This window comes from Periplaneta americana, chromosome 7 (genome assembly GCF_040183065.1).
Source record: "Periplaneta americana isolate PAMFEO1 chromosome 7, P.americana_PAMFEO1_priV1, whole genome shotgun sequence".
Lineage (NCBI taxonomy): Eukaryota > Metazoa > Arthropoda > Insecta > Blattodea > Blattidae > Periplaneta > Periplaneta americana.
Genome location: NC_091123.1, coordinates 170,802,546 through 170,819,398, shown reverse-complemented (window position 1 = coordinate 170,819,398; position 16,853 = coordinate 170,802,546). Strand labels below are relative to the sequence as shown.

Here is a 16,853-nt window from a genome sequence, read left to right as displayed (position 1 = left end):
AAAATGTGAAGACTTACTTTGTGCCCTATTGTCATTGAATGTTAAATGTTATGTTTTATTTAACGACGCTCGCAACTGCAGAGGTTATATCAGCATCGCTGGATGTGCCGGAATTTTGTCCCGCATGAGCCTGTCGCATTTAAGCACACTTAAATCCCATCGACCTGGCCCGGGATCGAACCCGCAACCTTGGGCATAGAAGGCCAGCGCTATACCAACTCGCCAACCAGGTCGACTTGTCATTGAATGTTTACATATTGAGGCAAGGAGTAACTGCACTCTCCATCCTCCATTCCCCTCGATCTACACAATAAAGTCGTTCGTGAGTTTCGTAACTTCATGCGTTTCCGTACTCTGGACTGAGGCCGAGTGATAACTGATAGTCCATAATAATCCCACTGTGTGTCATCATATCATGGTCGACCAGATCCACAGCAGTGGTGATACAGTTGAAGATTAGTGGAGAACAGAGGCACGAAGACAGTATCCTTCACAAACTCCAACAAGAAAAAATCACGGAGTTAAATCCGGGGACTGGGGTGGCCACGGCATTAACGCGTTATCATCTTGTTCTGCGCATTCTATACTTTATAGTACATTTTAATTGAGATACCCTTGCACGTCTTTGTGGTAGTGAGCCAGACAGCCACTTTGTTGAAAGACATGATAATTACCCCTGTCTTCATTCAGCTATGGTATCAGCCAGTTTTCCAAAATGTCCATGTAAATCTGGAATTTCTCATCCATTTCTTGATACTATTGAAAACAGATGCTGTCTTCTGGAATTCCGCTCAAAATTATCGGTATACAGTCATAATGGACGAGGCTTTTTGAGTAGAAATTGCAATATACAAAATGACTTCATGTTTACTGAACGCCATATTTGCTACTACTGCCTCCTAGTGGCAAACCGTGCGTTTTTTTTTAGCAAGACTTGAAGCGCTGCAGCAAGACCGTTCTTTTATTACATTTGCTTCACCGTCGCTGTAGCAAGCGTGCAGCAAATCAAAACTTCCCTTTACGAGTTTGCTGCACGATCCATTATGGCGGAATGCGTGTTTTGGTCTTTTGCAAAGTTTATTATTGTTAAAATCGTCTAGTAATAATAATTCCATGTCATTATCATGGAAGTCGAAACTATTTAACATCTTCGGTTCTTTTAGGGTTAAATTTATTACGGCAGAAATAGAAGCCAATATTAATTGTCCACCATTTTGCAGTCAGTTGACCTACTTACGTTTTTTTCGACCCTCATTTTGCTGCAGCATGAAGCGCTTTAAAAAAAACTCACGGAAACTACGGCAATTATGAGAGCAGGCTTTTCCTTCAAACAAACCTGGAGAGTTTCTCTCTTATTCAGTGTAAGAATTACCGTCATCCATTACGTATTTTATTTGTGGTGAATTTATAAGACGTTTCACGGACTTATGAAAGACGATGTAGTGTGTAGAATTAGAGGCATGTAATATAGTTATTCCAGCAAAGTAAACATAGTGTTGATTGTACAAAATTAGCATCGTCATAATGTGATTACAACATTTAGACATATTATCATGCAAATGGTGAACAAATGAAAGCAATAGAATTTTTTGATTATCATATAAGAAAATATATAATTTCTGTTGGTATCATAGTTTAGGAGACTTAAAGGCGCGGCAAAGGTTCTACAAGTATTAGGCCAAAATTTTTTATTTGTAGGCGATAATATAATTTAGTTAGGAATCACTGTAATAAAATAATGTATTGTTGTAACTTATGGACGGCCCCTTCTTAGTAACATTCTAAATAAAATGTACAACACATGGCTAGTGAAGCTCCCCTTCTAGCCATGTACTGCTTTCCAACACGTATTTACAACTTACGACTAGTTACATAACGTTACCAAGGGAACTGGGTGTTCTGGCAGGCTGAAGTAGAGTTTCTAGAATCTTCCACTAGGTGTCATCTTCATCTACATCTCCAATAGGGCAACAGAGTCCCTCGGTGCCATCTTCTCGAATGCAGAACAATACCTTTTCAGCTGGTGTCACCTCATGGGGAACAATGCCATGAAATTCCCTTAAGTCCTCACTTGGGAACCAGGCTTTGTCATTATCCTCAATAATCAGGATCCCAAAGGCTCTGCAAGAAATAGAAAAAAAAAATAATTCACGTTTAAAGACAGCATTTGACCAGTAAGTTTTACATTTTCCTATCAATTGTTCCGTATTTATGATCTTTGAGAACTCAGTTATATAAAAGAAAAAATATCAAGAGAAACAATGTAAATTATATTAGGCTTATTTGAAGAACTAGAATTTTTGCATAGGAAAAGCTATCGGTCATTTTTCAAGCTTATGTTAACTGGAGCTAATTGACAGTTGTGAGCAGTATGGGATGAAAATAAATGAAAACAAGACGAAGACCATGGTTATCAAAAGAAAAAATACAGTCTGATTTCCCCAGAAACTGTCAGATGGTGGGGTATTTTGGATTTCAAAATTGGACTCGTGTTTTTTTATTGTCTGTTCCAAGATACATAATGTACAGTTATTTTATTTTTTTTTATTGACTCTACTTCAAATGCATACAAAATTTCGTTGTTTATCTTCCAGCCCAAAACAAGTGAGTATCTTGCTATTTTTTGTAAAAAAAAAAATTTATTTCAGCTGTTTTCACTGTCTTTCGTCTTTTGTCAAACTTTATTGTTATCCAACAGACCAGAAAAAGATCATGCATCCTATATTTTTATTCTGTAAGATTTTAAAACTAGATCTTATAATATTGTTCAGTTCACCAAGAATTTTATGAAATTTTAAACTTTCATGAACATATTTTCGTTTCATCCTATATCTTACATTTTTTAATTTTTTTTTTTTTTTTGTTTATGATGTCTGTCTGTTATTGGTCATTTGAACACGGCTAATTCTGTTCGAATCTTCATAGATATAAATGAGTAGGGTTGCCAACTTTGTTTGGAGAAAATATGTAAGACTATGGAATTGGCAGAATTTCACATAGAAAATTGACAAATTATTCAGTTCGATTTTAAAAAAAAACAACGTTATTCTATACTTTGACAATTAACCTTAAATTAAGAATATTTCGAGACAGATTTTGCCTCGTGTAATGGTTTTTAATTTTTTTTTTTTTTTTTACAAATTGAAAATATTCTCTGCATGAGTAATTGAGTGAGATTTGCAATTGATCAGATGTGTCGTGCTCCTATTTCAAACATCTATCCATTTATTGTTCATGAGCGAAAACACCATCTCTCTACCTCTTTCTCTTTCTCTCTCTCCCCCTCTCTCTCTCTCTCTTTCTCTCTCTCTCTCTCTGTCAGCATTACTACCTGGTAAGCTTAGAACAAAACTCATCAATTTTTCCAAATTTCCAATATTAACATTTTTTATTTTAACCTGGTCAGCATTGAAACCCATTTCTGCCAAGTATTTACCTTCTATAGAGACTGCATATTTTAATGCAACTCTGGAACAACAAAATTCATCATGTAAATCATCTTCATTCACTGCAAAATTAAATGTTTGAAATAAAGCTTCTACATTACGAAAAAAATATGACTTTATAATTTCTACAGAGAAAACTAAAATTTTAGCATTTTGGGGAAAATTGCAAATACGTTCTAAGATTATTTTAGAAGGAAGACCGTTAGAACAAGTTGAAAATTTTAACTATCTGGGTTGTGACATAAATACAAGAAATAGATCTGAAGATGATGTTAACAAAAAAATATCAAAATTTCAAATGATGTGTCTATCGGACATTAAAGAATAAAACAAGGAAAGATACCAGAATTAAATTTTATAAAACAATGGCTACTCCTCTTCTTCTTTATGGATCAGAAACTTGGGTAAACACAAAAAGAATTCAAAATAAAATACAAAGTGCTGAAATGACATTTTTAAGGAGAACAAAAGGATGAACAAGATCTGATCGCTTTCGAAATGAAGACATCAGAGAGGAACTACATATCTTTAGCATGAATGGAAGAATAAAGGAACAGAGAGATAGATGGTTCCAACATATAAATAGAATGGAGGACACTAGACTACCAAAACTCTTATTAAATTACAAAGCGACTGGAAGAAGAGACGTAGGACGACCTAAGGGACGATGGAGGGATAAACTGTGAAACCGGAACAGGCAATATTGCCTACTCCGTGTAGTGAAGAAGAAGATGATGATGATGATGATGATGATGATGATGATAAGGGAGAAAAATGCTCCAAGAGAAGAAAAATACGGGAGAGGGAGACTATTGAAAATTACTGCCAAATGTGGGAGATCCAAGAAATACGGGAAGGTTGGCAACCCTATAAATGAGTGACGTAGGAATTTTGAGATAAATGAATATCACTTTTCTGTTGTTTGTTGTTGATTAGTTAACTGTCCGAAGACAGGTTTGAACCTCATAACTGATACCAATAAGGCATTACTCCTGAGGCAACTAAGCCAGGAGATAATGGAATAGGGTGGGCAGTTCCTTTCTTCTCATTGCATGCATCACTGTCTAGTAACATATTATGCTAATCAGACTTAATTATTAAAGCTTTATAATTTTTCGTGATTTCAAGATGTAAGAAGGGCTAACTTACCTGCATACTGCAACAACAGGAATCCATAATACAGAAATGAGGATTAGGAAGGCTATCAAAACGAGTGCCCACAAGGGCCACTCATGTCGTTCAGTGACGCCTTTGCTGGCGACCCATGCTGGGTAACCACTTCCATCTACAATTATCTCCACAAAACTTGCCACTAAGATGGACAACATTGCAAGTGGAGAAAGATACTTCCAGCAAATAAGCCAGTAGAGTCCAGGTCTTCTTCCTGTCATCAGCTCGATGTCGTCAGCGAAACTGTCACAAAGTATACCAATAATCATTACCAGTATATACAGTAGAACTTGGTTATAGCGACCTCGTTTTGTGTGACACCTCGCCTATAACGTCAAATATTCTGTGGTCCAACTAATTCCCCATAAGACATATGCTTTTCTACCTTGCTTAATACGACAAACGTATATGCGTCTACCTCGCATATAACGTCATTTTCAACCTCAGTTTGGAATAAGATTTTCTAAGAAGCAAAGTATTTTAAGAAATATTTTGTTGAAATCTGACCCTGACAAATTCTTTACAGTCTCCTTCTGTCATAGACCTCTGGAATGCAGGCGGATTCCCCACCCCATTGTAACCTGCCCGAATTCATGGGATATTAGATAAGTTTCGACAGGAAGTTTTCACTAAGTGCACGCATTTTAATGCAGTATGGCCACTAAAAGAAGTGAGTGACGCTTTAGAAGTCATTAGAATTATGAACATGTTCTATGAAGCTAGGGAAGGGAGCAGTGAAATTGCAACTGAAATTATGAACATAGAACGTAATTTAGTCCTAGAAAGTGTGTATTGGGCAAGTAGAAGACAACAGAGTAAAATGACTGATTACTTCACTTCTAAGTAAAGTAGTTTGGTGAGTACTGAACAAACTGTTTTAATACAGAATACTGTATTTATAATTGTAGGCCTACGTGTATTTTATTATGTTCATTGTAGGCTTAAAAGTCAATACATAAATCTAAAATAAGTCTAATTAAGTTTGTTATTTTTTTATTTTCCACCTCACTAGATTAATAATGTGAATCTCGGTTACTACGACACTCGTTTATAACAACATAATTTTTAAGGTCCCTTGGATGTCGTTATAACCAAGTTCTACTGTGTATATATATATATATATATATACATATATATATATATATATATATATATATATATATATATATATATATATACATACATATTTTCAAGGGAAACAATATTCTGAGGTCGGGCATCGAACCCGAGACCTTTGACTGAGCGTGCCAAAGTTCTACCGACTGAGCTACTCTGGAACTCTACCAGGCCCCAGTTATTACCTTTTTTATTCACATATCTCAAGTGGGTTGACAAGACTCCAGAGACCCAACATTGAGTGCACACTTTCTGTGTGACTTAAATTTGTGATTTTTCCGTTAACGAACTTTAATGTGTTTTATACAAATCTGGCTTTCAGGTATAGCTCCCTGTAAAATTGACTTGAATAATTTCAAGGAAAAAATTGTTATGGGGCCTGGCATCGAACCCGAGATCTTTGGCTGAGCGTGCCAACGTTCTATCGACTGAACTACCCAGGAACTCTACCAGACCCCGGCTCAGTTATTATCTTTTTTATCCACATACCTCAAGTGGGTTGATAAGACACCAGAGACCCAGCATTGAGTGCACACTTTCTGTGCTACTTAAATTTGTGATTTTTCTGTTAACTTTATACAAATCTGCTTTCAGGCATATCTTCCTGTAAAGCTGACTTGAATAATTCTATTTTAAGGGATAGGCTTATGTAAAGAGAAATTAAAAAAAAAAATAATAACTTTTAATCTAAAGTGTGATGTTTTTGGAGAAATACTGTAGGCCTACTTGTCATTGGGTCTCCAAAATAGATTTCTGTACTCAGTACTTTTATTTATTACAGTTTTAATACATATACAGTACACTTATTTAAAATAATAGATGCATTTAAATATAATAGCAGATTATTTAAGTTCTTCAGGTGCATTAGAAAACATACCGTTTCAGTCCGTATACGTATGAAACTCCAATACACTCAAAAAATGCTATGATGAGGAGTGGAAAGTTGCCACTGAAGTTGTCGAACAAGATGAAAACGTAGTTCCCAGCCCCGTGAGCAAAGGCCATTGAGATGGTGCAGCAAACAAGACATATCACCCCTAGAATATAAATAGCATAAAACATTGGTTAGAACCAAGCTGTTGTGAATATGCAAAACGGTAAAAAACATAATTTTATTCAACTGCTTTAGAACAAAATTATTAGGTCCTATTCTTGGCAGTAGTTATAACCAGAGCTAGGGAGTTGGTACCAAAAGTTGTGTGAGCTTGGACTATATCTCTACCGAATGAAAAGTAATAGCGCAGCTCTCAATGTCAGTGAACCTGAATGACAAATATGTACAGCTGGATGGTAACATGTGCTCCAATCGTCCGCGGCCTTACAAGAAGAAAATAATAAACGAATAATATAAAAATACAAACAATAATTTGTAATTATAAACTTCGTAACTGCCAATCTGAAATAATTTACCCATACATATAAAATAACATACAAAGTGTACAATTATGAGTTTTCTAAATTGTCCAAAATATAATATATGTTTTCACTTCCATTCATTGTTGAATAATTGCACAAATTAACAATTACAAGGAAATTCACAACCTCGCAGCATTTTTCGCGCACACTACACATCACACGTGTTGGAAGAGACTAGCTACTAACATGTAACTGAAACCGTTTTACGGAAGTGGGAATGGGAAATAACCTGTTGGGAAAGCGAGAACACTGCACTCAACCACGTGGTCTGTGTTGCCACATGTACATTATCACATGCTTTTGAAGAACGTCAGTTTTTGTAAAGTCATACTGTTAAAATATAGTTTGAGCATTTAAGGCAGGTATGCTCATTCTCTGACTCCCGATTACGTTCTGTAATCACAACCTTCCAATGTAGAGCGTGCTATTCCTCGTTCGAAGCTCGACGGATGACTGCGGAAGGCAGTTCAAGTACTTAGTAACGTACGAACAGTGCGGGACAATGACACAGTCAAAACCTTCTGTAAGCAAACGATCATTCCGTAGAGTGGGAGGAAGACTATTTTTGTTTTGCGTTCGGTGAAAAAGTAAAGTGTTTACTATGTTGTAAGATACTGAGCAACATAAAACGACATTATAAGCTCTGCCATCCAGAACATGGCGAAGTGAGAGGGAAGCTGTTTTCTGTAATATGTATTCATATACCAACATTATTATTATTATTATTATTATTATTATTATTATTATTATTATTATTATTATTATTATTATTACTACTACTACTACTAATATTAGTGTCATTGTGGTGATTTTATTCCAACAGAAATACGTGTTATGATAAAATAATTTTTCAGAGGCACTACAGTTTAAAGAATTGAAAGCACTTCATGAAAGACCATAGTTTGAAGAGAGTCGAACAATTCAGATTCTAAGTTTAGGAGTAAGTTATGTAATATGTTGGGAATTAGCAAAGGCACTAAAACCCTTCACGGATGGTGAACTTGTAGAGAGATATATGGAGCCTGAACAAAATATAGTTAATTATATCTCTGTACTGGAACGACTGAAATGTGAATTCACAAAACATAGATTTAGTGATTTTAGACATATGGAGAGTGATATTAATCTTTTTTTTTTAATCCCTTCATAGTAAATTTAGTACAATCCGTGAGAGTTCAGTTACAAGACGAGTTAATTGATTTGCAAAGTGACGTAGAATTCATAACTAAATGCGGAGAGTATGAGTTGACAAGCATAGAAGTATTTAAAAAATGAACAAAACGAAATATCCCAAGATGAGCTTATTCGCTGCCACTATGTTAGCTACAATTTTTTCCTCGACATACGTGTGGGAAGAATTATTTTAGAGAATGAAAGTTGCTAAATCCAAACATAGATCCCGATTAACAGATGAGCATCTTCTGAGCCAGATGCGCATTGAGTAAATTCGTTGGAAATAGATTTCCGATTACTTGCAGAAAAGAATGCACATGTTGAATAGACCGCAATGTATGGTGGAATATGAAAATAACATTACTTATAATATAATAATATCATAACTATATTAAATATAATAAATAATGTAATAACTTAATATTACAATGTACACTCTTTCCTTTTTCAAATTCAGTTTATTATCCGCATTTTTGTAAGAGTGTGAGAGCTATGGCACGGGCAGAGCTGCAATGTAGTTGTGGAGCCCAGTCCGTATACTGTGTGCGTTATGCAGTGCAGCATCATCCGTGTAATCGGGGCTTTTACAATTTTGAGCATACCTGATTTAAGGTTTAAGTGAGCTGCCAGTGGCCGATTAATTTTTTACGTTAAAAATAATGTAGTTTGGAGTACTTTCAATTTCAAATATACTGTATTTGTAATCCAATTTCATCAACGCTAAATGACTCAATAGTTGATACAGCGTCGTTAAACAACTAAGTAAAAAAATAATGTAATATTGTTTATTGTAATATAAATTTTATAACAGACCTGTAAGAATTTCTTTCCGGAGATTTGGGAAGAGCTTCATATCCACAATAGATGTAACAACTCCTTCTAATGTCCCGAACTGAGAATCAATTCCAAGTGTGAACAGCATGAGAAAAAATAAGATGGACCAGAATTGTGCACCAGGAAACTGATTGATGGCCTCTGTGAAAATTATGAAGGCCAGACCTGTTCCAGAAGCCGACTGAAATGAAAAGAAACAAATAACATTGTAGTATAATAATGAATTCATTGACTGAGACACATTATCGTGTTATGGAATCCAGTATTATTTTTTGTTACCGGAATTTACTAAGTACATGCGTCATATTACATGATTGAACAGGGTTGGGGACAACTCACCACATAATTGAAATTCGTATCAAAGACAACTCGCCACATAATTGAAATTCGTATCAAAGACAACTCGCCACATAATCGAAATTCGTATCAAAGACAACTCGCCACATAATTGAAATTCGTATCAAAGACAATTAGCCACATAATTGAAATTCATATCAAAGACAACTCGCCACATAATTGAAATTCGTATCAAAGACAACTCGCCACATAATCGAAATTCGTATCAAAGACAACTCGCCACATAATTGAAATTCATATCAAAGACAACTCGCCACATAATTGAAATTCGTATCAAAGACAACTCGCCACATAATCGAAATTCGTATCAAAGACAACTCGCCACATAATTGAAATTCGTATCAAAGACAACTCGCCACATAATTGAAATTCGTATCAAAGACAACTCGCCACATAATTGAAATTCGTATCAAAGACAACTCGCCACATAATTGAAATTCGTATCAAAGACAATTAGCCACACATTAAAATTCAAGGCAATACTCAAATTCGCAACAATTTATAATATATTTCTATGGTAACACAAGACAAATCCAGAAGCTGTAAACTAATTAGGAACTATGGCGGAAGAAATTCGCTTCACAAAATCAGAAAGAGGCTCTGACAAATTAATATATCTTGGCTACATGTACACGAGACTTAGAGAAAATAAGAATGGAGTTGTCTGGCGCTGTGACATGCGTGGCGGGTGTAATGCAACAGTCACGTTATCAGAAGATGGAAGCAGTGTCGTCAAAGAACCGTCTGAACACAAGAATCATTCTGCAGACTGGGGAAGGATTAAGGCGAAGGAATGTGTAGAGAACATGAAGGCAAGAGCGGGGACTTCCCGAGAACCAACGTCTGTCATTATTCAAAATGAGTTACAGCGTATTGCAAGCGAAGCCAATGTGAATCTACCGAAGAAACCATCTATTAAAAAACTGTGCGCCGTGCCAGGAAGCTGCACCTACGACCTGAGCCAAGGAATTTTGACGAACTGAACGTTATAGCCGACAGATACACTAAGCCCGTACAAGGATAAAGGTGGTTGTTGTATTTTGAACCGGAGGACAACGTGAAAGTTATCATATTTGCCACTAATTCACATTTAAATAAATTGTTACGATCCCATTTTTGGATAATGGACTGTGTGGCAAATTGTCTATCTGTGGAAAATTGTCTATTTGTGGCAAATTGTCTATCTGTGGCGAATTGTCCCTATTACCAATTTTCTGTGGCCAATTGTCCCAGTTACCAATTTTCTGTGGCCAATTTTCCGGAACCGGATTGAACATCGTATTAAAAATGTAGAATTCAAACATATGTATTATGTTTTCTATATTCCATATCTTCTTCTGAGAAGTTAAAGACAAAAGAAAATAATAATAGGTATTTCAAAATATTAAAAAAATTCCTTTGAAATATTAATCTTCTGGTTATACTTTTTTGCGTCTAGGCAAATGATTTCTTTCAATAATGTATGCCGCATGTAATTGAAAGTAGCACCTCTTAACCTACATAAATTATATTGCAAAGCCTTTCTTCGTAACATAAATAAAATGTATTTGGAATTTAAAATTGTATGTCATTGAGATTAATTACAGTACATACCTCCTTAATGCGAGAATTTACGAAAGTTTACTAGTATTGAATCATGAGCGAAAGATTTGGCAAGTTGACTAAAGTAATAATGGATTTAAAGAATTGAGTGAAAAGCTGGCAGGGAAGCAGTGTTGTTATTGTTTATGCTCGACCATGCCGAAATGTAGTAATTATACACCTGGTAGCAGTACTTTAATGCATGTCATTAAAGTATACCTATTCATTAAAGTTCAGGTTTTCGATTATTCTCGGATGTGCAATCGAAAGATAACGAGGGAAACTTCACGGAGGCTGGAAATCCAATACTGTCGCAGAAGGTTATGTTCTGTTACTATAATAATTAGCGTTAATTGTAAATAATATTCAAATAAATTCAATTTGTCACTCGTTTTTCAATTCTAAATCAATTACCAGGTTATACCAAAATTAGTTCATGTTATTCTCAACATCAAGGTCAATGACATTATTGTTCCTCGGAAAAAATCAATACTTTCGCGTCTGCGCACATCTCACACGAGCTATGAACAAGGTCACTTTCGATCTTGAGTCAGATACAAATAAAATGATACTTCTGAATAATTTCAATTTAGAAATATGGTCGAGCATAAAAAGTCGTATGAAACTTGCCTATAATGGTAACTAAGACGCTCGTATGAAAATTATGAAACTCGCTTGCGCTCGTTTCATAAACAAACATACTTGCGTCTTAATTACTATCATTATAGGCTCGTTGCATAATGTACTATTTCAGAATTAAATAATATTAATATTTAATGGGTTAGGTACAGCTTACAGCAGTAACATTTTTGGAAATATTCAACATTTTTTTCCTCCGTTACTCTATCTTGTACAATAATGAAAATTGGTTTATGTAAAACACTGTCCTTCTGCTATATGAAACAAATATTTTTACGATTTAAAAAGAATTATTTATATAAACTTTTTTTTTTTTTTTTTTTTTTTTCTTCAAAATTCGTAATGGTGGTAGTTCACTGTGCAGTGGTGAAACGTTTTCCTCATGACTCATAAACTTGTTAACTTTTTCATGTTCTCTCTCTTTTATTTTATTGCTCAAACTCATGTTTACAATATCATGCTCTTTCAACTACATTCCTTAATAAATAATATTGTTTTTTTTATTTTGTGTTAGAAGAAAATACTGATATTTGACCATTTCTTTACTGAATTTATTTTTTATCAGACAGTCTATCAAAGGTAGAGAAATGATCTTGCATCATATTGTAGATATATCACGCATAAATACACACAAAAATTTCGTCACAGAATGTTGGATAGTTTTTTAGTTATGTGGGAAATGCTTCATCACTGCACAATGAACTGAATTTTGAAAAAAAAAAAAAAAAAAAAGTAAATATTTTTTTTTAAATCGTAAAAATATTTTTTTTCATATATCAGAAGGACAGTGTTTTACACATACTAATTTTCATTACTGTACAAGATACAGTAATGGAGGAAAAAATGCTGAATATTTCCAAAATTTTACTGCTGTAAGCTGTACCTAACCCCTTAATAGAATAACATTTAAAATGCAAAATATGCTTAATAAAGAAACTGAAACTGTATTATTCTCAAGCTTTGATACTTACATTATCCAGTTCTTTCTCTAGATCACACTCGGGAATTGGGGGCATAATCTGTGTTTCATTTCCCAACATGATGATACTTCCTTCTGTTGGAAGAGCTGAGAGTGGTATAGAGTTCAAAGCTAGAGCTGCTAATGTGGAATTTCTTTCTTCTAAGCAACGTTCATAGATCATTGTTGCTTTGAACCCTGAAATATATTACATTTTATAACTGTAATATTATACACACGATATTATTTTATCAAACATTTCTAGTAGCTAGTTTAAAAGCCTCTATTTAAGGCTAGATTCTGTGCCAATATTTAAAAAAATATTTTTGTTAAAATCTTTTGAGATATACTCCATATTATGGAAGCAATTAGTTCCAGACATCACCAGCTTGGTGATTCAAGTACTCGTACATTTGAATAGTGCCTTTTAAGGACTTAGATACAGCTTACAGCAGTAAAAATTTTGGAAATATTCAACATTTTTTTCTTCCATTATTGTATCTCGTACAATAATGAAAATTGATATGTATAAAACACTGTTCTTCTGGTATATGAAAAAATTATTTTTACGATTTAAAAGAAATTTTTTTTTTTAATTCAAAATGGTGGCAGTTCACTGTGCAGTGATGAAGCGTTTCCCTCATAACTAAAAAACTTGTTAAATTTCTCATGTTCTCTCTTTTTTATTTTATTGCTGAAACTCATGTTTACAATATCATGCTCTTTCAACTACATTCCTTAATAAATAAGATTTTTTTTTTTAATTTTGTGTTAGAAGAAAATACTGATATTTGACCATTTTTTTAAATGAATTTATTTTTTATCAGACAATCTATCAAGATAGAGAAGTGATCTTGCATCATATTGTACATATGACATGCATAAGTACATACAAAAATTTTTATCACAACGTTAGATAGTCTTTGAGTTATGTGGGAAACGCTTCATCACTGCATAGTGAACTGAATTTAAAAAAAAAAAAAAAAAAAGTAAATAATTTTTTTAAATAAAAAAAAAATATTTTTTTCATATAGCAGGACAGTGTTTTACACATATTAATTTTCATTATTGTACAAGATACAATAATGGAATATTTCCAAAATTTTACTGCTGTAAGCTGTACCTAATGCCTTAAAGAGAAAATAGTACGGTTTTCCGAAAAGTTGAAGACGATTTCCTCTATGACGTGTAAATGCTAAAATGCGGTATTTTATCACACTCTAATATGAAGACCTTAAATCTCAAAGTATATAATTATTATATGTTAATTGTGTTACATACCTATGACCGAGAAGACAACAATGCCAGCAAACATGGAAGTGAAACAGTTTGTAAGAGACACCATGATGGCATCTCTGTAACAATTGTTGTTGACTGGGTTATATGAAGAGAAGGCGATAAGGCCACCAAAAGCGAGTCCCAGTGAGAAGAAAATTTGTGTACCTGCTTCCAGCCACACAACAGGATCTGTGAGCGTCCACCACTGAAAAAAAACACGTTTCTGTGTTCGTTAAACAAAATAAAATCATTCAATTACAGTATATTTCTCTGTAATAACTAGAAAACAGAATGTGCCAGGGTTACAGCCTTTTAAAATTGATCCTTAGAAACGTAATACTTACTTTGAACAGTCAAGAAGGGCGACACTGCTACTTACAGACCTGTTACTAAATCTACATATTACCCTGTGAAAAGATTTATTAAATCTACATACTTAGACTTCAACAAACAAAATTTGATAACACAATCTCAAGGGAAAAAATGAAACTCTCTGCATCATAATACACAGTTAATTCCCGATTTACCACGAAAATCGTCTGTAGCTGCATTTAGATTGGCAACAGGCCATGACACCTGCATAGAATTGGAATATATCAGTCCCCTAACTGCCCATTGTGCAACTCAAACCAAGAAATGGATCGGAACACCTCCAAATCTGTGCTTCAGTGGCTGACCATGATAATATCTTTGAAAAATATTGGAGTGCAAGAGGTCAAATGACTTTATTATCAAACGCCTGGCATTAGAAAACAACAACACCTTAATTTATAAATCTATGAACACTTAAACAAGATAGGCAGTAATTTTTCTTTAACTACAGTACCTATTTAGTGATGGGAGACATGACAAAAGTTACATCCCATAAAAAGAGAGTTCAGTTGTGGTTTAACTGACTTCAGGAGGACTTGGACTACGCTGATGACGTCTGTCATCACAACATTTTCCAGACATGCAAGAAAAGTCTCAAAATTGGCAGAAGTGTCTGGGATAACTGGTTTGAAAATAAATAGTTTTATAACATAAATTAAGAATTAATGCTAATAAATCATAAATCAAGCCGAAAATTCAAAATCAAGAAATTGGCGCATTTGAATCAGTCACATATCTTGATACCAGTAAAGTGACAAAATATGGAGCTGCCATAGAAAATACTATTAACAGAATCGGAAAAGCTACCTCTGCCTTTGCGCATCTATGGAAAAGTTAAAATATATTCAGGAAGGCTAAGTTTAATCTTTAACAGCAATGTTAAGTAAATCATCTTTAATGTTGCTGAAATTTGGAAATTAAATAGTGGCATATTTAAGATTAGGAATAAGCAAGTTTTAGATACATCACTTGACAAATTTGCCCATAACTTACTTGCAGTATATCACTGAACAATTTTTCCCTTGAAATTATTCAAATTAGCTTCACAGAGAGCTATACCTGAAAACTAGATTTGAACAATAATTACTATTTAATACTATGAAATTTAAAATCAATTTAGACTCCCAAAAAGTTTTTATAAAGCAAAATCCTTCCTCCATCATTTCAGAGTGAATCAACAGACATCGATCCTAAATAAATTAGATACCAGTACTTAATCTAGTTATTGTGTTGAGAACAGTAGCTTCATAATTGAAGAGTCCACTGCAAGAATGATGGATGTCACTTTCTTGTCGAAAATTAACTAAGACTGTCAATGCATAGCTTAAGACATATAGAATGTACATACAGAGTTATATGGCATTATTACTGATAGTCATTGTCCAGTAATGATCGGAAAATCTCAGTTAAGCTTCGAGCGCTAAGCATTTCAAACTTTCAATTGCTTCTCCTGCAAAATGTATTCCAAATGACGTCCATCATTCTTGCAGTGAACTCTTCAATTACTGTTTAATAGTATGAAATTTAAAATCAATTTAGACCCCCAAAAGTTGTTACAAAGCAAAATCCTTTCTCCATCATTTCAGAGTGAATAAACAGACATCGATCCTAAATAAATTAGATACTTAATCTAGTTATTGTGTTGAGAACAGTAGCTTCATGATTTCTTTGAAAATCATCAGTCAATTTAAAACTACTTCTCAGCAGAAGTATAAGAGATTTGTCATTCTAAATACATTGGTTATTGTCGGTAGAATAGTCAACTCGCAACGCCAATGGTGGATTGTTTGTTCAGCCTTTAAATATAGTAATAATTTCAAAATATTTCCTGGAAAATGGGCCAGAGAAAATGGTAAATTTGTTGAATGAATGTTTCAAGTGTTATTGTTTACTAGCATGTGAAGCAAAATACAATTCAAAATGTGCTTTCTTAATTTACCTTCGGTGTAAACAAATGGCGCAATCCATCAGTCATCCCTTTCAATGTTACACCTCGGAAGAAGAAGATGATCAGGACAATGTAAGGAAATGTCGCTGTTACATATACAACCTGTGAAAAAAACAGAGACATGGAAGGCAAAATATTGAGACAAGAAGACTGATACAATACCAATAAAAATAATAATAACAAACAATATATTTCCCCTTTTAGTTTCTCTTTTGGAGTGGAGAAAATAGTAGTGACTCTCCATACTTAAACTCAATTACGTACCGTAATATTATCTGGAACTGGGATTGTTTATACACCAGTTATAATAATATTTTCAGATACCGGTACTGCTGAAACATTTTCTGTGAAGAAAGTTAGTGAAACTATTGGCAAACTCCAGCCGGTCTTCAAGGCTGATCAATATGTTTAGCAACTGTAACTTCTGGGTCACTTTTGAAGAGTGTTTAAAGGTGTTTTGTTAGTTCAAGAATAGCTTGAAATGAATTGAATCAGTTATTTTAAAAGTGCTTCATTCCGAAACCACAACAGAAATCACATCTCCATAAAAATGGCCTTATTCCAG

The 16,853-nt window shown here is 34.1% G+C and overlaps 1 protein-coding gene across 2 annotated transcripts in view; it reads right to left on the bottom strand.

The window, feature by feature from the left end:
- Window positions 1-1,425: 1,425 nt before the first annotated feature.
- The window catches only part of LOC138703705 (sodium-dependent neutral amino acid transporter B(0)AT3), a 221,968-nt gene continuing 206,540 nt past the window's right edge, over window positions 1,426-16,853 (bottom strand). For both annotated transcript variants that reach the window (XM_069831812.1, XM_069831813.1), the window contains 7 exons: window positions 16,280-16,390; window positions 13,972-14,173; window positions 12,704-12,888; window positions 9,135-9,336; window positions 6,610-6,769; window positions 4,596-4,859; window positions 1,426-2,121 (listed from right to left, as the gene is read on the bottom strand). In XM_069831812.1, the coding sequence (XP_069687913.1) occupies window positions 1,935-2,121; window positions 4,596-4,859; window positions 6,610-6,769; window positions 9,135-9,336; window positions 12,704-12,888; window positions 13,972-14,173; window positions 16,280-16,390 (1,311 nt within the window). In that variant the 3' untranslated portion in view covers window positions 1,426-1,934. The remainder of the gene's footprint in view (window positions 2,122-4,595; window positions 4,860-6,609; window positions 6,770-9,134; window positions 9,337-12,703; window positions 12,889-13,971; window positions 14,174-16,279; window positions 16,391-16,853) is intronic.